This window comes from Ovis aries, chromosome 3, assembly GCF_016772045.2.
Source record: "Ovis aries strain OAR_USU_Benz2616 breed Rambouillet chromosome 3, ARS-UI_Ramb_v3.0, whole genome shotgun sequence".
NCBI classification, from domain to species: Eukaryota; Metazoa; Chordata; class Mammalia; order Artiodactyla; family Bovidae; genus Ovis; species Ovis aries.
In genome coordinates this window covers 182,532,173-182,558,917 of record NC_056056.1, presented here as the reverse complement: position 1 = coordinate 182,558,917, position 26,745 = coordinate 182,532,173, and the positions used below count along the sequence as shown (strand labels likewise).

General features: G+C 37.9%; 1 protein-coding gene across 1 annotated transcript in view; it reads right to left on the bottom strand.

Annotated features, from left to right (window-relative positions):
- The window catches only part of PKP2 (plakophilin 2), a 97,109-nt gene that overhangs the window by 51,664 nt on the left and 18,700 nt on the right, over window positions 1-26,745 (bottom strand). The window contains exon 4 of the mRNA XM_012175044.5: window positions 17,358-17,493. Within this exon, the coding sequence (XP_012030434.1) occupies window positions 17,358-17,493 (136 nt within the window). The remainder of the gene's footprint in view (window positions 1-17,357; window positions 17,494-26,745) is intronic.

Genomic DNA, 26,745 nt, shown 5'->3' with positions numbered 1-26,745 from the left:
AGAAGAGGCACAGCAATGCCTGAACTGACAGGGATTTTATTGGTCATATAGTTCCCTCATCAGTTAAATGGGATTATATAAGATTGGCAATTGTGTGCTAGGCCCACAGTAGTTCTCAACATATAGTAGTTACTACTATTATGATTACTATGCCACCAGTAAAAAATACATATTTTGCCATGCAGTGGCATGTGAGATCTTAGTTCCCTGGCCAGGAATTGAACCCATGTCCCTGCAGTGGAAGCATGGCATCCAAACTACTGGACCATTAGGGAGTTCTGTTTAAAAATATCTTTAATGTTATAAGAAAATGATTCATGCAATGTTACTGAAAAAAAGTTGAATATCTATGTGTTTCTGCTCACAGATACAAGGAAGGGAATGTGACTAGGGAGTTTGGGAGAAATGATGGGATATAATGTATGAATGGGGATTGCTACTTTGTATTTTTTTTTGAACAGCAAGCATGTATTTATGCATGCTCTTAAAAAACAAAACAAAAAGTCCTCATAAATAAAGCTACATATTCAATTTGATGACAGCTATGTATACACATGCATTAAAAAATTAGCGAGTAAAACCAAAATAATAACAATAGATGGACTGTGGGCTTTTTTCTTTCTTGATTTCCTTCTAAAACATTTTTTCTTTTTTAATTTCTCAAATTTCTTATAATAAACTTATAAAAAGATTTTGCAAAACAGTTATGGCAGTCACTGCTTCTGTGATGAGATCTGAAGTAGGCATGGAAATAAAACCAGCTTCAAAAGGGTCTTACAGAATAAATTATGGGATTTGTTCTTTATACTATAGGCAAGCAGGACAGATATTGGAAAGGTCTCCTGGATGCTGTGAAGAGACTGGGCTTAGGTGTGGATAAGAATGGAGGCAGAGAGGTTAATTAGGAGTCAGCTGTATTAACAAAGATGATGGTGACAGGGATCAGAGCATGGTGGCACTGAGTAGGGAGAGAAAGTGTAGGTAGATTCCAGACATGTGTAAGAGCAGCATTAACAGGACCTGAAGCCTGCATGAATATGAGAGGTAAGGAAAAAAGAAGGTTCAAAGTCTGTCCATATTTTGTATTAAACTACCTGAGTGAATTACCACTCAGAGAGGAGAAAGCTATTATTTCAGGGCAAGTGTTGTATGATTATCGAACTGCATTCTCACAACAACTCAGTAGTAGGACTATTATTTTCAGCTTAAAGCTAGGAAAGCTGAGGTTGAGAGTGGTAAAGTATAGGTAATTAGGGTACTGGGATTCACACTCAGCCCCTGGCTACTCTTGAGAGTCAATGCTTGAACCTCTCAACTCAGCAGAAAGAACAAGTTTAGAAGGAGGACTGGGTAGCTGAGAAAATGCAGCAAGACGATGTGTTCTCCTTTAGATGAGCTGGTACTGAGCACAGCAGGATGCCTAGGAAATAGACAGATGTGTGGTTTGGAACCCGGGGAAAGACTGGAGATGCTGTGAGTCGTTAGCACTGAGATCACATTATTGGAAGTCAGAGGAGTAGACGAGGTTGGTCAGGAGATGGTGTCAAATAAGAAAAGTCCCAGGAAAACATTTAAGAAACATGAACATTTAAGGTACAGGTTGAGGATAATTTTTTTTTTTTAATAGAGGAAACCTGAAGGAGCCAGAGAGATGGAAAAGGAGCCAGAAGACTCTGAGCCAAAAGAAGAAAGTTTCAAAAAGGAATGAGGAATTGATGATGTTAAATGCTGAATCTTATATAAAATAATAACTGAAAAGTTGTCAGTGGTCTTAAACTTTTTTTTATTTAAAATATTGACCTTTATATCCAAATTGTTGTTGTTTTTAGTAAATACATTAAAAAATATATATTATCATTCTTAATATTAATGGGGTTTTGTGAATGCCCTTGGGTTATATTGTCACAATTCTTAGATTTCCTATCAAGCATGTATGTGTTTAGGTTTCATATAGTTTTCATGCTTCACTCTTCTCAAAACCTGTCTTTGTTTTAGCTTTATTGCTTTATTTTATAAGAGCTAAGAAGGAAAGCACAGGTTTAATCTTACATGTAAGCAGAATGATATTGATAGTCAAATTAGTAATTTAAGAGAGTGGAAATCTAGCCCAACTTGGGTAACAAGAGAATATTTCATGTAATCCCACATTATAAAATGAAAGCATGTATAAAAGTGCTCAGTTTTAAAAACTGGGAATAAAAAAGATTTGTGTATAAAGAAGGTTTATTATTAAATATACTATTTTTAAAAAAATCCTTATTTTTTCCATGGAATAAACATAGACAAAGGGTCAGTGAGAAATACCCTAGACTTATATAACTTTTAAAAGTAAAAATGTATGGAATAGATCTTTTGAAACAATACATAATAGATATCATGAAGAAAAAGACTGACAAATTTACTTCATAAGAATTTAAAATTATGCATAATGAAAGATATTATAAGAAAAGTCAGGAAACAACATTGTCACATATGTAGGGATGGGCTAATGTGCATAATAAAGAACACTTACAACTCATTAAGAAACAGGCAAACGTCTTAGAAAAATAACATGAGTTAAACAATGACAACTGACTGAATAAATATGAAGTCAAAAAATATAAAAAGGTGCTCATCTTCATGAATAATTAATGACATGCAAGTGGGGAAAAAAAAAACAGTGGAAGCTCTGACTTACTACCCAATCTGTAGGATTAATCACATGCTCTTTCTCCACTGTGAAATCCAGATTTTGAGTACTGTCGAAGCTGGCAGGTTAGTATATGTTGGCCTTTGGACTCTTATTTATTCTGTTTACCAAGAGCAAATTAGGTTTGTTACCCAATGCATTTATGCCAACTGTACTTGTTACTGTAATTATGTAATTTATTTACCTATTCTATGTATTTACCTATTCTGAAAAAGCTCTATCTCTCTGAAAGCTATTTGAATGCTTTAGAAAGACTAGATAAAGGTGAAGAGCTTCGAAAAGATCTGTAATTGGTTGTAACTGGAAGAAATTAACCTAAAAGGCTAGGTAAAAATATAAGAATCTAGAAGGATATGAACTTCAATGAATTAGGGCCATTAGGTTCTCATTTTACTTCAAAAAATCTAAAAATGGCAAATGAAACATAATGGGGATAGTTTATATATGAAAAACAATGACAAACTCTGTGTGTTTATAATATTTTAAAAGATTTTCTCTGTAATTCTGATAACCTGATCAGTGATTGTCTTGATTTCAAAAAGAGGAAAATTTATAATATAAAGAAATTCTTTCTTCTTATCAGATTAGCAAAAATGAATGAAGAAGAATCATATCTTATGATAATCGTGCATATAAATAGGCACTTTGACACCATGTTGGTGGAGGGTACATTTGTATAATTTAGGGGAAGATTTATAGCAAGTTATTTATCAAAATTAAAAATGACTCACTAGTAATGAGGACTGGATTTACCTACCACTTAAATGGTTTTAAAAACCAGACAAAATATATAATTGTTTCAATAGCTGGACATGAGGCAATGATGGACAGTGATCCCTAAGAGATGGCGAACAGGTAAGGAGAGCACTACTGCTGCCTCAGGTCACAGTCTTGAGAGAGACCCCAGGCTGTGGTGTTGTAAGGGGAATCTCAAGTGGAATTCAACAAGCAAAGCTGAGAAGAAAGAGTGAAGAATACAAGAACAAGGCAGGACGAGTACTAGCAAGAAAAGTACTGCATAGAAGGAGAACTCCTGAGATCTGCAGAGTCCCCATTTAGTATTCAGTAGAGTATTTACCAGTTTTATCTTTGTGAGGAAATTGCCTGAGGCCAGGGAAGTAACTGCCTAAATAGTTACTGCTCCTCAGGCTCACAAAGGCCTGTGAACGGTGCCTATTCTCACCAGCCAGCCAGATAGACAAGGCTAGTCAAAGAGCTATTTTAACAGTCTTGCATATGTTGAGAAACATGTTAAGTATGGACACAGAAGATATAAAAAAAGACTAAAATTTAACTTCTAGATATGAAAATTATAATTTACAAAATAAAAAGTACACTGAATGAAATAATGGCATATTCAACAATGCAGAAGAAAAGATCGGTAAATTTAAAGCATAGAAACCGAATTTAGCCAAAAAGAAACATACAGGAAAAACAACTAAAAAAGAAACAGTATGCACGAACTGTGGTACAACTTCAAGCAGCCTAATATATATGTACTATATGTAATGGCAGTTCTCAAAGGCAGGACAGAAAATTTCCCAAGTAAAATTTCAAAATTTGATGCAAAGTAGAAATCCACAATTTTGAGAAGTTTAATGAACTCTAAACCACAAGAATGGTCAGTGGTTTTCCCTACTTTCTTCAAATTAAGTCTGAATTTAGCAATAAGGAGTTCATGATCTGAACCATAGTCACCTCCTAGTCTTGTTTTTGCTGACTGTATAGAGCTTCTCCTTCTTTGTCTGCAAAGAATATAATCAATGTGATTTTGGTACTAACCATCTGGTGATGTCCATGTGTAGAGTCCTCTCTTGTGTTGTTGGAAGAGGGTGTTTGCTATGACCAGTGTATTCTCTTGGCAAAACTCTATTAGCCTTTGCCCCGCTTCATTCTGTACTCTAAGGCCAAATTTGCCTGTTACTCCAGGCATTTCTTGACTTCCTAATTTTGCATTCCAGTCCCTTATAATGAAAAGGATATCTATTTTGGGTGTTAGTTCTAAAAGGTATTGTAGGTCTTCATAGAACTGTTCAACTTTAGCTTCTTCAGCATTACTGGTAGGGGCATAGACTTGAATTGCTATGATATTGAATGGTTTGCCTTGGAAACGAACAGAGATCATCCTGTCATTTTTGAGACTGCATCCAAATACTGCATTTTAGACTCTTTTGTTGACTCATCTTACATGCTAGTAAAGTAATGCTCAAAATTCTCCAAGCCAGGCTTCAGCAATATGTGAATGTGAACTTCCAGATGTTCAAGCTGGTTTTAGAAAAGGCAGGGGAACCAGAGATCAAATTGCCAACATTTGCTGGATCACAGAAAAAGCAAGAGAGTTCCAGAAAAACATCTATTTCTGCTTTATTGACTATGGCAAAGCCTTTGACTGTGTGGATCACAATAAACTGTTGAAAATTCTGAAAGAGATGGGAATATCAGACCACCTGACCTGCCTCTTGAGAAACCTGTATGCAGGTCAGGAAGCAACAGTTAGAACTGGACATGGAACAACAGACTGGTTCCAAATAGGAAAAGGAGTACGTCAAGGCTGTATATTGTCACTCTGCTGATTTAACTTCTATGCAGAGTACATCATGAGAAATGCTGGGCCGGAAGAAGCACAAGCTGGAATCAAGATTGCCGGGGAAATATCAATAACCTCAGATATGCAGATGACACCACCCTTATGGGAGAAAGTGATGAACTAAAGAGCCTCTTGATGAAAGTGAAAGAGGAGAGTGAAAAAGTTGGCTTAAAGCTCAACATTCAGAAAACGAAGATCATGGCATCTGGTCCCATCACTTCATAGCAAATAGATGGGAAAACAGTGGCGACAGTGACAGACTTTATTTTGGGGGCTCCAAAATCACTGCAGATGGTGACTGCAGCCCTGAAGCAAAAAGACGCTGACTCCTTTGAAGGAAAGTTATGACCAACCTTCTACCAGGACTTCCCTGGTGGCTCAGATGGTAAAGCGTCTGTCTACAATGTGAGAGGTCTGGGTTCAATCTCTGGGTTGGGAAGATTCCCTGGAGAAGGAAATGGCAACCCAATCCAGTACTCTTGCCTTGAAAATCCCATGGATGGAGGAGCTTGGTACAGGCTACTATCCATGGGGTTGCAAAGAGTCAGGCACTATTGAGCAACTTCACTTTCTTTCTTTCTATGACCAACCTAGACAGCATATGAAAACGGAGAGACATTACTTTGCCAACAAAGGTCCATCTAGTCAAGGCTATGGTTTTTCCAGTAATCATGTATGGATGTGAGAGTTGGACTGTGAAGAAAGCTGAGCGCAGAAGAATTGATGCTTTTGAACTGTGGTGTTGGAGAAGACTCCCGAGAGTCCCTTGGACTGCAAGGAGATCCAACCAGTCCACCCTAAAGGAGATCAGTCCTGGGTGTTCACTGGAAGGACTGATGTTGAAGCTGAAACTCCAATATTTTGGACACCTCATGTGAAGAGCTGACTCATTTGAAAAGACTGTGATGTTGGGAATGATTGAGGGCAGGAGGAGAAGGGGATGACAGAGGATGAGATGGTTAGATGGCATCCCCAACTCGATGGGACATGAGTTTGGGTAAACTCTGGGAGTCGGTGATGGACAGGGAGGCCAGGCGAGCTGCGGTTCATGGTCATAAAGAGTTGGACTGAACGGAGTGACTGAACTGATACTGAAGCACAAGAAACCTATGGATAACTGCACCAACGTACAAACTGTCGACAACAACGAGAAAGATAAAATCTTGAAAGCAACTTGAGTAGGCAGGGAGAGACACATCACGTATAACAGAACGATTAGGAGGACAGGAGATTTCTTGTTTGAAACAATGCAAGTGACAGACCAGTAGAGCAACAAGTTTCAAATTCTGTTATTAGGAGTTTTGTTGCTAGTAAAATGAAATGAAAGCAAAAATGAAATTCTTTCTCAGATATACAATAGCTAAAGTAGTTAATCATCAAAATACTTGTACTATAGTAAATGTTTTAAAAAATTCTTCTGGGAAAGGGAAATGACATCAGATGATATTTATAAAAAGAAATGAAGAGCAGAGAACAACTTAGACAAAATGAACAAAGATTTTGGTCTTTGAATAACATTAACTAACAAAGCTCAATAGGAAGAAATGGATTGTCCAAATAGCCCCATATCAGTTAAAGAAATTAAACATATAGTTAATAACTCACAAATAAGACTTAAAGGTAAAATCAGTTCCATTGGTGAATTCTAACAAACATTTAAGGAAGAAAGAGTACCAAGTCCAATCAGACTCCTTCAAGAGGAGAGGTCGTTTTCTAATTTATTCTATGAGGCTAGGAGAACCTCAATCTAAAGCTGGACAAAGATACTATAAGAAAACTACACATTAATATCATTTATAAATTAGCTGTGTAATTTCTTGACAAAATTTTAATAAATCTAATTAAAAACTACAAAAAGTGACAGTACATCATGACCAAGTGAGTTTTATCATAGGAATGGGATAAGTTTAAAAATCATAGTAAGAGACCATAATAGCAAAATTAAAATAAAAACCCCAGAAATCTTTCAATAGATGTATATAAAGTATTTGATAAAACTCAAGTCATTCCTTAGTAAAAATTTGTGTGTGCTTACTCCCTCAGTTATGTCCAATTCTTTGCAACCCCATGGACTGTAGCCCACCAGGCTCCTCTGTCCATGGGGATTCTCCTGGCAAAAATACTAGAGTGGATTGCCATGCCCTACTCCAGAGGATCTTCCCAACCCAGGGATCAAACCCAGGTCTTCTACATTGCAGGAGGATTCCTTACCATCTGAGCCACCAGGAAAGCTCTTTAGTAAAAATAAAATCTATTAAATTAGGGATAGAAGGGAAGTTGTTCAACTTGATATGGTGATTTATGAAAAGTCTACACCCATAGGTAACATCAAAGTGAAAGCAAAAGTCACTCAGTTGTGTCTGACTCTTCGTGACCCCATGGACTATATAGTCCAAAGAATTCTCCAGGTCAGAATACTGAAGTGGGTAGTCGTTCCAGCCCAGGGATTGAACCCAGATCTCCTGCATTACAGGTGGATTCTTTACAAGCTGAGCCACAAGGAAAGCCCAAGAATGCTGGAGTGGGTTGCCGATCCCTTCTCCAGCGGATCTTCCCAATACAGGAATCAAAGTGGGGTATCCTGCAGACAGATTCTTTACCAACTGAGCTATCAGAGAAGTCATCAAACTTAATGGTAAAAAACTGAAAGCTTTTCCTTGAAGATCAGAAACAACAAGGATGTCCACTCTCACCATTTCTATTCAAGACAGTATTGAAAGCCTTAGCCAGAGCAATTAGGCAATACAAAGAAATAAAAGGCATCAAATTAGAAAGGAAGAAGTAAAATTGTCACTATTTGCAGATTACACGATAATATAGATAGGAAACCCTAAAGACATCACAGAAAACTATTAGAACTAATCAACAAATTCAGAAAAGTTGTAGGATCCAAAATCAATACACAAAAATCAGTTGCATTTCTATATACTAATAACAAACTATCAGAAAGAGAAATTAAGAAGACAATCTCATTTACAATTGTACCAAAAAAAATAAAATCCTAGGAATAAATTTAACCAAGAGATAAAAGATTTGTACACTGAAAATTATAAGGCACTGATGAAAGAAACTGAAGACATAAATAAATGGAAAAATATTCCATGATCACAGATTGGAAGAATTAATACCATTAAAATGTCTATACTACCTAAAGCAATCTCCAGATTCAATGAAGTCTCCATTAAAATTCCAATGGTACTTTTCATGGAAGTAGAACAAGCAATCCTAACATTTATATAGAACCACAAAAAACACCCTTAATGGATAAAGGTCCATTTTCTTGAGAAAAAAGGACAAAGCTGAAGTCATTATGCATCCCTGATTTCAAACTATACTAAAAAGCTATAATAATCAAAAGAGTATGATATTGGAAATAAACACAGAGATACAGATCAGTGGAACAGATTAGAGAGCCCAGAAGTAAATACAAACACTATAATTGATTGATTTACAACAAAGGAGCCAAGAATACATAATAAAAGGTTTTGCATAAGCTGCACAGCCACTCGCAAAAGAATGTGACTGTACCACTATCTTATTGTTTAGTCGCTAAGTCACATCTGACTCTTTTGCAAACCCATGGACTGTAGTCTGCCAGGTTTTTCTGTCCATGAGATTTCCCAGGTGAGAATACTAGAGTGGGTTGCCATTTCATTTTCCAGGATATCTTCCCAACCCAGGGATTAAACCCATGTATCCTGCACTGCAGGTGAATTCTTTACCACTGAGCCATCTGGGAAGCCCAATACATATGCATGCATATGCACATGTATATATATACAAGGCTGGGAGCTGACTGTAGCTCAGATCATGAACTCCTTATTGCCAAATTCAGACTTAAATTGAAGAATGTAGGGAAAACCACTAGAACATTCAAGTATGACCTAAATTAAATCACTTACAATCATACAGTGGAAGGGAGAAATAGATTCAAGGGATTAGATCTGATACAGTGCCTGAAGAACTACGGACGGAGCTTTGTGAAGACCATCCCCAAGAAAAAGAAATTCAAAACGGCAAAATGATTGTCTGAAGATGCCTTACAAATAGCTGTGAAAAGAAGAGAAGCAAAAGGCAAAGGAGAAAAGGAAAGATATACCCATCTGAATGCAGAGTTCCAAAGAATAGCAAGGAGAGATAAGAAAGCCTTCCTCAGTAATCAATGCCAAGAAATAGAGGAAAACAATAGAATGGGAAAGACTAGAGATCTCTTCAAGAAAATTAGAGATACCAAGGGAACATGTCATGCAAAGATGAGCAGAATAAAGGACAGAAATAGCATGGACCTAACAAGCAGAACATATTAAGAAGAGGTGGCAAGAATACACAGAAGAACTATATAAAAAAGATCTTCAAGATCAGAGTCAGATATCCTGGAATGCAAAGTCAAGTGGGCCTTAGGAAGCATCATTACGAACAAAGCTAGTGGAGGTGATGGAATTCCAGTTGAGCTATTTCAAATCCTAAAAGATGATGGTGTGAAAGTGCTGTACTTAATGTGCCAGCAAATTTGGAAAACTCAGCAGTGGGCACAACTGGAAAAGGCCAATTTTCATTCCAATCCCAAAGAAAGGCAATGCCAAAGAATGATCAAACTACCACACAATTGCACTCATCTCACAAGCACAAGCTGGAATCAAGAATCCACCTGTATATATATGTATATATATAGTAGTAGAAAACATAGAAACAGGCTTCCCCAGTAGCTCAGCTGGTAAAGAACCCACCTGCCTTGTAGGAGACCCCAGTTCGATTCCTAGTTCAGGAAGATCCCCTGGAGAAAGGATAGGCTACCCACTCCATTATTGTCTGGAGAATCCCCATGGACAGAGGAGCTTGGGAGGCTACTATCTAGAAGGCAGTTTAAGAACTTAATAGTTGTATTTTAGCTAAAATTATGTTAATATATTTTTAGGTGCCTCTGAAGAAATACAGTTTTTGTGCAAGTATTCAATATATTTATTCCTAGATTTCAGAAATGTATTTCAGTACCAGAAAACACAAAACTTGTTGAATCAAATTATTGAACATTCATAGACATCGAAAAGTATATGAACATGTCCTACAGTATCTAATTTTGTGTTTCCATTTCTTTCCCCCTCAAGGGTGACTGCTGGTCATGTTGTAAAGGACTGGAAAAATCCCTTCCAACCACCTTATGATGCTAAGAGCACCCAAAGGAATGACTTTAAAAACCCAACATGTCCATTCTCCAGTCAAATATAGCAAGTTGCAAAAGTTTTCTTGTGGAATAGGTAAGATTAGCTGTTCTCCATGTCTCAGGTTACTCTGATCAAATTAAGATGTACCAGATGTGAAGAAAGCTGTGGTACATATACACAATGGAGTATTACTCAGCCGTAAAAAAGAATTCATTTGAATCAGTTCTGATGAGATGGATGAAACTGGAGCCGATTATACAGAGTGAAGTAAGCCAGAAAGAAAAACACCAATACAGTATATTAACACATATATATGGAATTTAGGAAGATGGCAATGACAACTCTGTATGCAAGACAGGAAAAAAGACACAGATGTGTATAACGGACTTTTGGACTCAGAGGGAGAGGGAGAGGGTGGGATGATTTGGGAGAATGGCATTCTAACATGTATACTATCATGTAAGAATTGAATCGCCAGTCTATGTCTGACGCAGGATACAGCATGCTTGGGGCTGGTGCATGGGGATGACCCAGAGAGATGTTATGGGGAGGGAGGTGGGAGGGGGGTTCATGTTTGGGAACGCATGTAAGAATTAAAGATTTTAAAATTAAAAAAAAAAAAAAGAAAGAGCTCTCATAAGGGTTACTGTCAGAATTAAATAAAGCAATGCATTTAAATGCAAAAAAAAAAAAGGTAAGCCTAGAAAATCATTTAAAAAAAATTAAATTAAATTAAAAAAAAAAAAAAGATGTACTAGATGTGCTAGCACCTCCTGGGAAAATTAGTCCTCTACAGGAGTTGAAAACAGATATGCAGCAAGTGCAGCCCTTGACAAGTTTGTTCCTTATCCCTTCCTGGTGGACAACTTAGCTCCAAACATGTTTAATATAACTATCTTATACCATACCCCCAAATCAAATGAAAATGGATTAAAGACTTCAATGTTAAGACCTGAAACTATAATCTCCTGAAAATATAGGCTATAAGCTCCTTGACCTTGGTAATGGTGATGATTTTCTGGATTTGACACATGAAGAAAAAAGCAATGAAAGCAGAAATAGTGGTCCAGTGGTTAAGATTACATGTTCCAGTGCAAAGGGTATGGGTTTGATCACTGGTTGGGGAACTAAGATTCTACATTCCTTGTGGTCAAAATACTAAACCATAAAACAGAAGCACTAAATCAGATTCACTAAGAACTTTATAAATGGCCCACATCCAAAAAATATCTGAAAGAAATGAAAAAGGCATCCTATAAATGGCAGAAAATAACTGCAAATCATCTGATAAGGGGTTAATATACAAAATATATAAATAATTCATACAAGTCAACATCCAAACAACCTGATTAAAAAATGAGAGGAGGGCAATAATAGACATTTTCCCAAAGAAAACAGACAGATGGCCAAAAAATACATGAAATGATGTTCAACATCACTCATCCTCAAGGAAATGCAAATCAAAACCAAAATGAGATGATTACCTCCCACCTGTTAGAATGGCTACTACCAAAAGACAAGAAATAACAGCACTGGCAAGGGCGTGGAGAAAAGGAAACCCTGTACACTACTGGTGGGAATGTAAATTGGCACACTTTGGAAAATGGTATGGAGGTTCCTCAAAAAATGAAAAGTAGAACAGCAAATTTAGAAAACTCAGCAGAGGCCACAGGACTGGAAAAGGTCAGTTTTCATTCCAATCCCAAAGAAAGGCAATGCCAAAGAATGCTCAAACTAGCACACAATTGCACTCATCTCACATGCTAGTAAAGTAATGCTCAAAATTCTCCAAGCCAGGCTTCAGCAATACATGAACCGTGAACTTCCAGATGTTCAAGCTGGTTTTAGAAAAGGCCGAGGAACCAGAGATCAAATTGCCAACATCCACTGGATCATGGAAAAAGCAAGAGAGTTCCAGAAAAACTCCACTGAAACTCCAGTGCTTTGGCCACCTCATGCGAAGTGTTGACTCCAGTGCTTTGGCCACCTCATGCGAAGGAAAAGACTCTGATGCTGGGAGGGATTGGGGGCAGGAGGAGAAGGGGACGACAGAGGATGAGATGCCTGGATGGCATCACCGACTCGATGGATGTGAGTTTGAGTGAACTCCAGAAGTTGGTGATGGACAGGGAGGCCTGGCGTGCTGCAGCTCATGGGGTCTCAAAGAGCTGGACACAACTGAGCAACTGAACTGAACTGAACTGAGAACTACCATATGATGCAGCAATTTTAATTAAAGGTATTTATCCTAAGGAGACAAAAACACTAACTTAAAAAGATGTATGAATCCCCATGTTCACTACAACATTATTTATAGAGACATGGAAACAACCTAAGTATCCACTGATGAATGAGTAGATACAGGAGTTGTGGTGTATGTGTGTATACACATATATATTCCATATATATACAGAATATTATTCAGGTATAAAAAGGAAGCAATTATTGTCACTGCAACAACATGGATGGACCTTAAAGGCAGTATGTTAAGAGAAATAAGTCAGAGACAGACAAACACCCTATGATCTCACTCACATCTGGAATCTAAGAAACAAACAGAACAAAACAAAGACAAAATCACAGATACAGAGAACAGGTTGGCAGTTGCCAGAGGTTGGGGAGGGAGTTTGAGGGAGGGTACACTGGGTGAAGGGGGTCAAAATGTACAAATTTACAGCTGTAACATAAAATAGTTCTGGGGATGTAATGTACAGCCTGATGACTATAGCTAATAATATGGTACTGCATACTTGAAAGTTGCCAGACAGTAGATTTTAAAACTTCTCATGACAAAAATAATCTCATAACTATGTGTGGTGATGAATGGTAACCAGATTTATTGTGCTGATCACTGTACAATACATTCATATATTGTATCATTATATTGTATGTCTAAAACTAATATGTTATATGCCAATTATATCTCAATTAAAAAAACACAAAAGACAAAACAAAAAGCAGGAAAAACTGTTATTAAGAATATTAAAGTACAAGCCTTTCCCTTTCTTCCAAAAAAAGAAAAGAAAAGCAACAAAAATCCCCCATATTAAATTCCTCAAAAAAAAAAACAACTAAAAAACCTTACAGGTAAAAATCATAAGAACGAAAGCACAACTGAATGCTTTCCCTTATGATCAGGAACAGGGCAACACATCCACTCTTCTCTTTAACACTGTACTGGAAGTGCTAGCCAGCACAAAATCAAAGAAGACTGGGAAGGTAAAAAAACTGTCTTTATTTGTAGCTGGTATGATCTATGTAGAAATATGATGAATCTACAAATATGTTATAAGAGCTAATAAGTAAATTTAGTAATAACACACATACAAAATCAACAGATGAACTGAATTTCTATCTACTATCATGAAACTATCAAAAATTAAAATGAAAAAACCATGACCATTTATAAAAGCATCTAGAAATATGGGACTTTAAGGGCAGATCTGACAAAAGACATGAAAGATCTCTAGAGTAAAAACCAAAAAACACTGCTGAGACAAACTAAAGACCAACATAAGTGGCAAAATATGCCATGTTCAGAGGTCAGAAGACTTGTTTAGATGTCAGTTCTCCACAGATTGATCTATAGATTCAATTCAACCTCAAAACAAAATCCCAACAGTTGGTTTTAAAATATGGAAATTGACAAGTTTATTTCTAAAATTCAAATGGAACTGCAAAAAAACCTAGAACAGCCAAAACAATTTGAAAAAGAACAAAGTCAGAGGACTAACAGTACCTAATTTCAAGACTTAATATAAAACCATAGTAATCGAGACAGTATGGTATTTGTATAAAGATAGGGGTCAATGGGATAGAATGCATAGTCCAGAATTAAACTCATGTACATGATTAATTCCTTTTCAAGAGAAGTACAAAAATAACTCAGTACCAAAAGGATAATCTTTTTGACAAATCCTGCCTAAACAATTGCATATATTGATATACATGTTTTAACAAAAGGAACTTTGGTAAACATCTTGCAATACATACAAAGATTAATCACAAATGGACTATTCAACTATAAAGTCTTATACTTAAAAAAACTTCTGGAAGAAAATATAGGAGATTATTTTTGTGACCTTTGAGAACAGAAAGATTTCTTGGATACACCATGAGAAGTGTGATCCACAAGGAAAAAACTGATAAATTATACTCCATCAAAATTTAAAACTGTTGAAAGAATGAAAAAACAGAACACAACTGAGTGAAAATATTTCCAAATCATACATATGAAAAAAGACTTATATCCAGAATCTATAAAGAAATATCAAAATTTAATAATAAGAAAACAGAAGACCTAAATAAAAAAACAGGCAAAAGATCTGAAAACACATTTCACCAAAGAAGGTATCAATATATAGATAACAAGCAAATGAAAAGATGCTCAACGTTAGTCATTAGGAAAATGCAAATTAAAACCACAATGAAAAACTAGTACATTTTGCCTCTAATTAAGACTGACCATATCAAGTGTTAGGACATAGAGGAACCAGAACTCTCATACATCACTAATGGGAATGTAAAATGGTATAGTTACTTTGTAAAACAGTTTGGCAAATCCTTAAAAAGTCGAACAACTACAATATTATCCAGGTATTCTACTTCAAGGTATTTACCTCAGAGAAATAAAAACATTTGTTTGTAAACATATGTTCATAGCAGCTTTATTTGTAATAGCCAAAACTCAAATGCCCATCGACAGGTAAGTGGATAAACACATTATGGTAACCACAAAACAAAGTACTACTCAGCCACACACACATACACACATACCCACGCCTTTTGATACACACAACCGTAAAAGATTTAAGCTGAGTAAAAGAATTCAGACAAAAAAAAAAGCGTATTTACTCTATGATACCATTTCTATACAATTCTAGAAAATTAAACTAATCTATAGTAACAGAAAGCAGATCATTGACTGCCTGGGGATGGGAAGTGGGTCGTGGAGGGGTAGGATGTACTGATTACCAAGGGGCACAAGGAAACTTTGGAGGTAATGAATTTGCTCACTGTATTGATTGTAATGATGGTTTCACTGTATCAAAACATGTATCAAAAATTTTGTCATTTTTAACCTTAACAAAACTGTTAAAAAACAGAACAGACAAAATTAGTGCATTTATACAAGAGAAATCTATGTAGCGGTTTTAATTAATACACACACACACACACACACACACACACACACACACATGGAATCTAGAAAGATGGGACTGATGAACCTATTTGCAGGGCAGCTTCCTGACCTGCATGGCTCAGAGGTTAAAGCGTCTGCCTGGAATGCAGGAGACCCGGGTTTGATCCCTGGGTCGGGAAGATCCCCTGGAGAAGGAAATGGCAACCCACTCCAGTACTCTTGTCTGGAGAATCCCATGGAGGGAGGAGCCTGGTAGGCTACAGTCCATGGGGTCGCAAAGAGTCGGACACGACTGAGAGACTTCACTTCACTTCACTTCAAAGGAGACACAGACATAAAAAACAGACTTGAGGACACAGTTGAGGAGGGTGAGGGTGGGATGAATTGAGAGTTAACGCTGAAACATATACACGACCATAGGTAAAATACACAAGGAGCTCAAATCCAGTGCTCTGTGACAACCTAGAAGGGTGGGATGGGGTGGGAAGCATGTTTAAGAGGGAGAGGACATAGGTACACTTACGGCTGATTCACGTTGATGTATAGCAGAAGCCAACACAATATTGTAAAGTAATTATTCTCCAATTAAAAAGAAATAAATTTAAAAAAATCTATGTAGGTAGCAGTTTTAAAGAATGAAGGTAGGGGTAATATATACTGAAAGATTTCCAAGATACAGTGTTAAATTAAAACAAAGTACTGAGTATTGTAAGTAACCTGTTACCATTTGTGATTTTATTTTAAAACAGAAAGGATATTCAATCAACCCATCCAATAACTGCTTCTACATGCATAAACTATCTCTGGAAAGGTACCTTAAAATTGATGTGAGAGACAAAGAGAGAAGGAGGGGAGGAGGAGGACAGAGAATGGGAGGTTGAGAGAAAAAGAGGGAGATGGAGGCCTAGACTGGGGTTTGGAGTAGGAGAAAAACTTCTATTCACTGCGTACCTTTTTAAACTGTGATTTTTTCCCCCCTACAAACATATCATTTAAAACAAAGTGACCTATTGATTCCATCTTAGAGGATCTGTCCTATAGCAACACTGGTAGAAATGCCAAAAGATATATGCATAAAGCTATTCATTGAGTCATTGTTGTAATGTTAAAGAAACTGTTTAAGGAAAATAAAAACTTAGAACACATTGCTCACATTTAATATATTTTTTAAATATAGAAAACAATAGCCTAAAATGTACACTCATTTTCTCTCTCTCTCCTCTTCTCTCAAAACAACCTGAAAATACACAGACTGCTATAAACAATTATCTCTGGAGATGGTTCTAAAGGGAAAGGTCAGACAAAGAAGGGAGAGGTACATGTAGTCATTTATGCTCTAATTTTCTGGATTGCAGAAAATATTTTTGGTAATCAGTGTATATTTCCTTTTAGATTAAAAGGTCTCAATAAAAGATTATTTTTAATTATTTAATCAATTTTAAAAATAAGCTATGATTGACATGAAAAAAATGAAAGTTAAAGTCACTCAGTTGTGTCCGACTCTTTGGGACCCCGTGGACTGTACGGTCCACGGAATTCTCCAGGCCAGAATACTGGAGTGGGTAGCCGTTCCCTTCTCCAGGGGCTCTTCCCAACCCAGGGTTCAAACCCAGGTTTCCCACGTTACAGGCGGATTCTTTACCAGCTGATTCACCTGAGAAGCCCAAAATTCAATAATTTCAAATATTAAATTAAATTTGGTTTCAGTTTGCAGGATCACCATAATAGATGTGAAAGTATGCTTGCTTTGCACCAGACTTGAGATGATACACTCACCCTTTTCCGTGCTTCAGATTTCTGGAAACACTCATGCTGTATGAAAGTAGCTGCAATAGGAATCTTGGACGGTGGCGTGTGGTCTGCCTCAAGCATACTCACTGCTCGCTCCAGAGTCATCCCGGTGTCTACATTCCTAGACAAACAATCACAGATTCAGCAAGATTCCAAACCTGCTCCCTCCTGCCTGTCAACTTGATCCTCCAGGGGATAACCTGCCTAATATCAGGAAGCACCTAGAACATCTGAGCCTTGGCTCCTGTTCAGGCAAAAGAAAAATTAGCTTCTGAGGTCAGAACGTATAGGAATCCAGCAGCAGAAACACTCCACTTCTGGTTAGACTAGCTTCTGAGGACACTACTGAATTGAGAAGAAATTTCTCTCTATTTAAGATACATATATGTCTCACATGAAATATAAATGTATCTGACATGAAATTTAAAAGGAATTTGGTAACAGAAATTAAAAATTATCCCTACCTTGGTAATCTCATACCTGAAAGTTAAATACCTTCCCTCAAAATTATTATATTTTTCTCACAGCTGCTTAAAATCTGTTATTACATCTGAGAATAAGTTTTAAAAGAAGCATTCTAAAAGTGCTACTATTTAATGAATACAGTAGTATATAAACAGTATAAGCCAGGAAAACTGAGTTTGTTTGGTTAGAATAAGTTATGACAGAATCCAACAGGAAAGATAATGATTAAATGGAATAATATTAATAAAAAGCCCCTTTTAAATACAATTTAATAAACATCCTGTTACCATTGTAATGACATCCAGGTACAGTCTAAGTAACATACTTTGTCCTCGACTAATTGCAAATGCACACAGTATTGATAAAATCTGATATAGTTTGATACTGAGAAGATAATTTATAGAGAATAAATAAAATTGCTATGAATAAAACAATAACTCCCAAATGCCTCACAAGAGTGGCATTAATTCTCCTTCCCATTTTATTTCTCCCTGGAGGGTGACTAAGTTTAGGCAGCCTATTACCAAGGTGTATTTGTACTTCCTTTTTTATTTTTAAAATTTTATTTATTTATTTTAAAGATGCTTGCTCCTTGGAAGGAAAGCTATGACAAACTTAGACAGCATATTAAAAAGCAGAGGCATTACTTTGCCTACAAAGGTCCGTACAGTCAAAGCTATGGTTTTTCCAGCAGTCATATAAGGATGTGAGAGTTGGACCATAAAGAAGGCTGAGTGCCAAAGAATTGTTGCTTTTGAACTGTGGTGCTGAATAAGACTCTTGAGAGTCCCTTGGACTGCAAGGAGATCAAATGAGTCAATTCCAAAGAAAATCAAACTTGAATATTCATTGGAAGGACTGACGCTAAAGCTGAAGCCCTAATACTGTGACCACCTGATTGGAAAAGCCCACTCATAGAAAAGACCCTGATGCTGGAAAAGATTGAAGGCAAAAGAAGAGGGGGGCAGAGAATGAGATGGTTAGGACAGCATCACTGATTCAATGGACATGAATTTGAGCAAACTCCAGGAGATACTGAAGAACAAGGAAGCCTGGCATACTGCAGTCCATGGGGCCACAGAGAGTCTGACATGACTTAGCGGCTGAATAACAACAACAAAGTATCACCTCAGAGAAACCCACTGAGGATGGCACCACCTTAGGACTGTGGCTAAAGTCATGCCTTAAAAGTGACCTAGGGTTCTCTTCGGTGTCAAGGAGGATCACAACTGATTCATTTCAGTTAACAGAGACTTCTAAGACATTATGGGAAGGTATTTTCCAGCATCTGCTAGCAAGCACTGTGAAGAAATTCTCTCTTATATCAGGCTAACCCACCAATACATGCACCTATGCACTGAGGGGAGGATTTTCATGTTGTGAGTGGCATGTCTGTGTGAATGGGTGTGGCACAGGTGAGAGGATAAGAGTAACAGGCTTCATGACTAAAAACTAATTCCCACTGCTTCTGAAACACATGTCCAAACATAGAAGTGTTACCTCATGAGTATAAGGGTATTAAAAATGAAGCAGTTCTGGCATCTATACTGAGAATTATATAATGATCTCATATTTTAAACTTTTATGCCTCAGGAGTCAATTTAATTGCTAAAAATGTAGGCTATTACCTTTAAAACTAGAATCTGAATCACTTTTATTTAACATAAACTCCCTTTTAAAAAGATGGAAATATTTCACAGGCATGGACTCCAATTACAGGGAAATAAAAAGTCAAAAAAATTTTAAGTCTTTCACCATCTACCACTATAGGTGTTTAAGTTGATGAGACAGCATTCATAAGCTAAGAATAGCTTTCTGTTTAATACTTCTTTTTTAAGATTTAGCCATTAATCCATTTCATAAGTCATAAATGACTCAAGAAAGTTTGAATTTCCCAACAAAATTTCCCATCCAAACCAAAATTTCCCAACCAACAAATAATTCCATTACTCTAATCCTTTATTTTCCTGAACATGATTCACAAAGAAGTTCTTCATTCACTGCCAGCCAACCTAATGCTACTTTAATTTATCACTAAAAACAATTCCCAAACAGAACAAAGACTTCCTCAACAAGAACGTCTGCCACAGCTGTCAGGGCATCAATTTTCTGTTGTGTTACTGTCTGTAAAGTCTAACCATATAGCACAGCATATGTTCTGACCTCAGTCTGGCTCCCTCTCTTGCCATCCTCCACCCCATCTCCTCTCCCTCCCCTGATGGACTAACTCTTCCTCCAATCACACCTGACTTTTAATCCTTCTCTAAATGCTGCATGCCCTTCACAAGCCACTCTCTCTGATGTTTCTAGGAAACCCACCCTTCTACCTATTTCTTATCATTCTTCAAGACTCAATTCAAATATCATCCCTTCTGTATTCTTATCCCCAGCTAAAGCTATTCCTTTCCTCCTCCATTCTCTCTTTACCCAGTGGAACTGGAGTCTGCTCACCCAACACTCAGCGAAGCTAATCTAATGACACTGGGCTGTGCTGAAGGAAAGTACAGTGTTTGTTATAGGACACCCAGCAAGGAGAAAGGGCAGCTCACGCTCAAAAAACAGGATGGCTGTCAGGACAGGATATTTAAAAGGAAAACTAGGGGTGACGGTTGCAAGGTGCCTAGTGAGTTTGTGGATATTCTTCTGATTGATTCCTAGTGGGGTAACAGAATTATGTTTCAGGAATCTTAACATGCAGCCTTCTGGTTCCAACCAGTATGGGGTCAAGGTGCTGGTGGTGAGCATGTAGTCACCATCCACCATGATTAGGGATCCTAATTTCTGCAAAACAACTCTAAGATACATGTCAGATTGTTATCTATAGTCCTCAGGGTGAACCAGGAGTCCTGTGACTCATGTTATAATCATTAACTGCTTAAGCTCTTGCTCTTTGGGTCTTAGAGAAAGCCTAGGAGACTAAAGCCTTTCTTCAAACAAGAAACGGGGGACATGGAGGGAATTTTGTACCCAGGCAAGGCCCTGCAGGCTCCTTTTTGGTTTCCTTCAATCTCTCTCTTCCTCCTTACTTTCTTCTCTGCCTCCCTTTCTTCCCTCCTCCTTCCCTTTCTGCTCACTTATAAAACATTTCTTGAAGCCTATAGAAATGTGGCTTGGGAGAAAGGGTTGGGAAGGGAAGGATCAGGACAAGCAGTTGTTCCTGGGTTCCATTATCCACTGAATGTATTCTCCAATAGTGAGTCTTTCGAACCACTTTAGTTAATATGTTAATATGATGTCAATACCTTCATCATAAAAATGTAAACAGGAAGCAGTGTAAAGTATTGGTCAGAATATGAGTAATTATAGGAAAAAATTAAAAACATGTACCTTTTTTTTTGGTATGCAATCCCTCAGCAACCATATTCCTGACAATAACAACACAGCCCTACCCCAGGATGGTTCACAGATATCAGAACAGCTCTGAAGGTCAAGCAAACACCAAATGATGAATGAAGAGCTCCCTCGTGTTGTCAGATGCTTAGGAAATGCAAACCCTCCTACCTCACAAAGATTTTAGGTGTGATGAAAGCACTGCTTCATAAAGGTGACTTTAGAGTGGATATGAGTTTCTAGAGACAGTTTTGAGGGCATTACAAAAGTCTTAGCTGAAGCAATGAAGTTGTGAACTGGGCTGTTAAAAATAGAAAGAAAGATATAGTTGAAAGAGGCCTGAATAATCAAAGAACTAAAGAAGCAGGTAACTAAGAGGATGTGAAGGGAAGTTAATATGACATCTTTTCTGTTCTGTGCTGCTCTACATGACAAACTTCACTGGCGATCAAACCAGAGACACAGTCACTCACCTTTGTCTCCCTCTCTTAATGCAAAGAGCTGTGAAAAGAAGAGAGGCAAAAAGCAAAGGAGAAAAGGAAAGATACCAGCATCTGAATGCAGAGTTCCAGAGAATAGCAAGAAGAGATAAGAAAGCCTTCTTCAGTGATCAATGCAAAGAAATAGAGGAAAAGAACAGAATGGGAAAGACTAGAGATCTCTTCAAGAAAATTAGAGATACCAAGGGAATATTTCATGCAAAGATGGGCTCAATAAAGGACAGAAATGGTATGGACCTAACAGAAGCAGAAGATATTAAGAAGAGCTGGCAAGAATACACAGAAGAACTGTACAAAAAAGATCTTCACAACCCAGATAATCACGATGGTGTGATCACTCATCTAGAGCCAGATATCCTGGAATGTGAAGTCAAGTGGGCCTTAGAAAGCATCACTACAAACAAAATTAGTGGAGGTGATGGAATTCCAGTTGAGCTGTTTCAAATCCTGAAAGATGATGCTGTGAAAGTGCTGCAATCAATATGCCAGCAACTTTTGAAAACTCAGCAGTGGTCACAGGACTGGAAAAGGTCAGTTTTCATTCCAATTCCAAAGAAAGGCAATGCCAAAGAATGCTCAAACTACCACACAATTGCACTCATCTCACATGATAGTAAAGTAATGGTCAAAATTCTCCAAGCCAGACTTCAGCAATACGTGAACCGTGAACTTCCAGATGTTCAAGCTGGTTTTAGAAAAGGCAGAGGAACCAGAGATCAAATTGCCAACATCCGCTGGATCATCGAAAAAGCAAGAGAGTTCCAGAAAAACATCTATTTCTGCTTTATTGACTATGCCAAAGCTGTATTTGACTGTGTGGATCACAATAAACTGTGGAAAATTCTGAGAGACATAGGAATACCAGACCACCTGACCTGCCTCTTGAGAAATCTGTATGCAGGTCAGGAAGCAACAGTTAGAACTGGACATGGAACAACAGACTGGCTCCAAATAGGGAAAGGAGTACGTCAAGGCTGTATATTGTCACCCTGCTTATTTAACTTCTATGCAGAGTACATCATGAGAAACGCTGGGCTGGAAGAAACAAAAGCTGGAATCAAGATTGCTGGGAGAAATATCAATAACCTCAGATATGCAGATGACACCACCCTTATGGCAGAAAGTGAAGAGGAACTAAAAAGCCTCTTGATGAAAGTGAAAGAGGAGAGCGAAAAAGTTGGCTTAAACTCAACATTCAGAAAACGAAGATCATGGCATCTGGTGCCATCACTTCATGGGAAATAGATGGGGAAACAGTGGAAACAGTGTCAGACTTTATTTTGCAGGGCTCCAAAATCACTGCAGATGATGACTGCAGCCATGAAATTAAAAGACTCTTACTCCTTGGAAAAAAAGTTATGACCAACCTAGATAGCATATTCAAAAGCAGAGATATTACTTTGCCAACAAAGGTCCATCTAGTCAAGGCTATGGTTTTCCTGTGGTCATGTATGGATGTGAGAGTTAGACTGTGAAGAAAGCTGAGCACCAAAGAATTGGTGCTTTTGAACTGTGGTGTTGGAGAAGACTTTTGAGAGTCCCTTGGGCTACAAGGAGATCCAACCAGTCCATTCTGAAGATCAACCCTGAGATTTCTTTGGAAGGAATGATGCTAAAGCTGAAACTCCAGTACTTTGGCCTCCTCATGTGAAGAGTTGACTCATTGGAAAAGACTCTGATGCTGGGAGGGATTGGGGGCAGGAGAAGAAGAGGACGACAGAGGATGAGATGGCTGGATGGCATCACTGACTCGATGGATGTGAGTCTGAGTGAACTCCAGGAGTTGGTGATAGACAGGGAGGCCTGGCATGCTGCGATTCATGGGGTCGCAAAGAGTCGGACATGACTGAGCAACTGAACTGAGCTAATGCAAAAGCATCATTCTTTTGTTCTTTGAATTCCTATAGACACTAGTACAATCTAGCACTTGATGTGCCTTATTTTCTTCTTTACAGATCTTCTCTGCTGCTGCTAAGTCACTTCAGTTGTGTCCGACTCTGTGTGACCCCATAGACAGCAGCCCACCAGGCTCCCCCATCCCTAGGATTCTCCAGGCAAGAACACTGGAGTGGGTTGCCATTTCCTTCTCCAATGCATGAAAGTGAAAAGTAAAAGGGAAGTCGCTCAGTTGTGTCCGACTCTTCGTGCCCCCATGGACTGCAGCCCACCAGGCTCCTCAGTCCATGGGAATCTCTAGGCAAGAGTACTGCAGTGGGGTGCCATTGCCTTCTTCCACAGATCTTCTCTAGACCTTCATATATCTCATTAACTTTTTATCTCTATGGTGCTTACTGAAGTGCTGGGTATGGCGAAGCAACCTAATATTCATTTGCTGAACCACCAGTCCGTCATATGTACAGAAATAATATTTTCATGAAACTGATTACAGTGTTTTACTTAGTCATTTCTTAAATCTTTTTCAATAGTCTGATTTAGAGCAGCTACTATCTATCTTCTACTCCAGTGTTTTGATTTTCAGCTACATTAGAAACTGGTCAGCCATTCTTCTTTTAGAAACAAAGACCCATGGTTTAATGTCTTCTGTCATTATGCAGGATTACAGTTTTAGAGAGTATAGTTTTATTCCTATTCTATAAGGAATGTTCCACAAATGTGAAAGAACACTTCTTCACATGTGGGACTTTGTGAAAAAATTGAATTCCATATATAGGCACTGGATAGAGCTTGAAATGTGAGACACTGCAAGGCATAGGAAAGCAGAGCATGTGTACTCAGGGGGCAGCCTGGGGAACTGAAATGAGCCATGGGACAGATCAAAGGAGGAAGAGAACCAGATATGGATGCCACCTTGATCATTATAGGAAATATCCCTGACCCCCTTTCCTTTCCATACATAGCAACATATTCAAGAAGTGGTCATTTCTCTGATTTCTGTTCTCTAGGATGGCAACTTTGGGAATCATCAAGAATAGATTTCTTGCCCTTTATTTTAAATTTCTTGATCCCAAGTATTTCTCTTATTCTTGGAACATGATTAATTATTGTAATAAAATTTTCTCTATTAAAACTATAACTCAAAATTAGAGAGAGAGCAGACAGGTAAATGAATAACCACAATGTATTATTCTGTAGTACAGACACCCACACAGTGCAACTATCTGGAGCACCTAGTTGCCGAGGTAAGTGGTCAGGTGGTAACTGAGGTAAATCTAGAGTCATGATTAGCCAGCCAAAAAATAGCTGCTGGGAATAAATAGATCAGGTAGGTAGATAAGAAAAGAAGGAAGAAAGAGGGAAAGAAAGGAAGGAAAGAAAAAAGGCACAAAGATAAAAAGAAATAAAATAAGTGAATCAATACTTTTCATCCCAAAGAAAGGCAATGCCAAAGAATGTTCAAACTACTATACAATTCTGCTGATTTCACATGCTAGCAAGGTAATGCTCAAAATCCTTCAAGTTAGGCTTCAATAATACATGAACAGAGAATTTCCATATATAAAAGCTGGATTTAGAAAAGGCAGAGGAACCAGAGAACAAATTGCCAACATCTGTTGGACCATAGAAAAAGCAAGAGAGTTTCAAAACACATCTACTTCTACTTCATTGACTGTGCTAAAGGCTTTGTGTGGATCACCACAAACTGTGGAAAATTATTCAAGAGATGGGAATAACAGACCACCTTACCTGTCTCCTGAGAAACCTGTATGCAGGTCAAGAAGCAACAGTTAGAACTGGACATGGAACAATGGACTGGTTCAAAATTGGGAATATACATCAAGGCTGTATATTGTCACCCTGCTTATTTAACTTATATGCAGAGTACATCATGAGAAATGCTGAGCTGGATGAATCACAAGCTGGAATCAAGACTGTAGGGAGAAAAATCAGTAAGCTCAGAAATGCAGTTGATACCACTCTAATGGCAGAAAGCACAAAAGAACTAAAGAGCCTCTTGATGAAAGTGAAAGAGGAGAGTGAAAAAGTTGGCTTAAAACTCAACATTCAAAAAACTAAGATTGTGGCATCTGGTCCAATCACTTCATTGCAAATAGAAGGGAAAAAAAATGGAAGCAGAGACAGATTTCATTTTTTGGCTCCAAAATCACCGTGACTGCAGCCATGAAATTAAAAGATGCTTCCTCCCTGGAAGAAAAGCTATCACAATCCTAGACAGTGTATTAAAAAGCAGGGACATCCATTTGCTGACAAAGGTCCATATAGTCAAATCTATGGTTTTCCAGTAGTCATATATGATGTGAGAGTTGGACCATAAAGAAGGCTGAGTGCCAAAGAAATGATGCTTTCGAACTGTGGTGCTAAGAGAGTCAAGAGTCAAGAGACTCCTGAGAGTCTCTTGGTCAGCAAGGAGGATCAAACCAGTCAACCCTTAAGGAAATCTACCCTGAATATTCACTGGAAGGACAGATGCTGAAGCTGAAGCTTCAATACTTCAGCCACCCGATGTGAAGAGCCATCTCATTGGAAAAGACCCTGAAGGTGGGAAAGATTGATGGCAGGAGGAGAAGGAGGGAGATAGAGGATAAGATGGTAGAATGGCATCACTGACTTAATGGACATGAGTTAGAGCAAACCCTGGGAGATAGTGAAGGGCACGGAAGCCTGGCATGCTGTAGTCCATGGGGTTGCAAATAGTCGGACACAACTTAGCAACTGAACAACAACAAAAAAAGCAAGAGGTTCAAGGTGGTTTGAGTGTTCAGGCGTGTTTTGGGGGATGGTGATGATGAAGGGTGAAAAAGAGTAGAAAGAAATCAGACTAGAGTGTAAGCAGAGGTGGAAACATGGGCCTTGTGTGCCATGCTAAAAAGCACAAAGGTTTGGTGGAATTATGGGAAGATTATAAGTTGTGGAGAGGAATCATCAGAGTTTCGAAGATCAATCTAACAGTTTTAGAGAATGGTTGAGAGAAAGACCAGAGGCAGAGAGACCTATGCAATAGAGACAGAAAGAGGGTAAAAATTTATGACCCATTAAGGAGTTAAAAATAATAGCTTGGTGATATGTGACTATGAAGGGAAAAGACAAGAATGACTCCCAGGTTTGTAAATGACAGGACTTTAGTATGAGGAGATGGTCAGGAATAGAAGGCAGGGAAG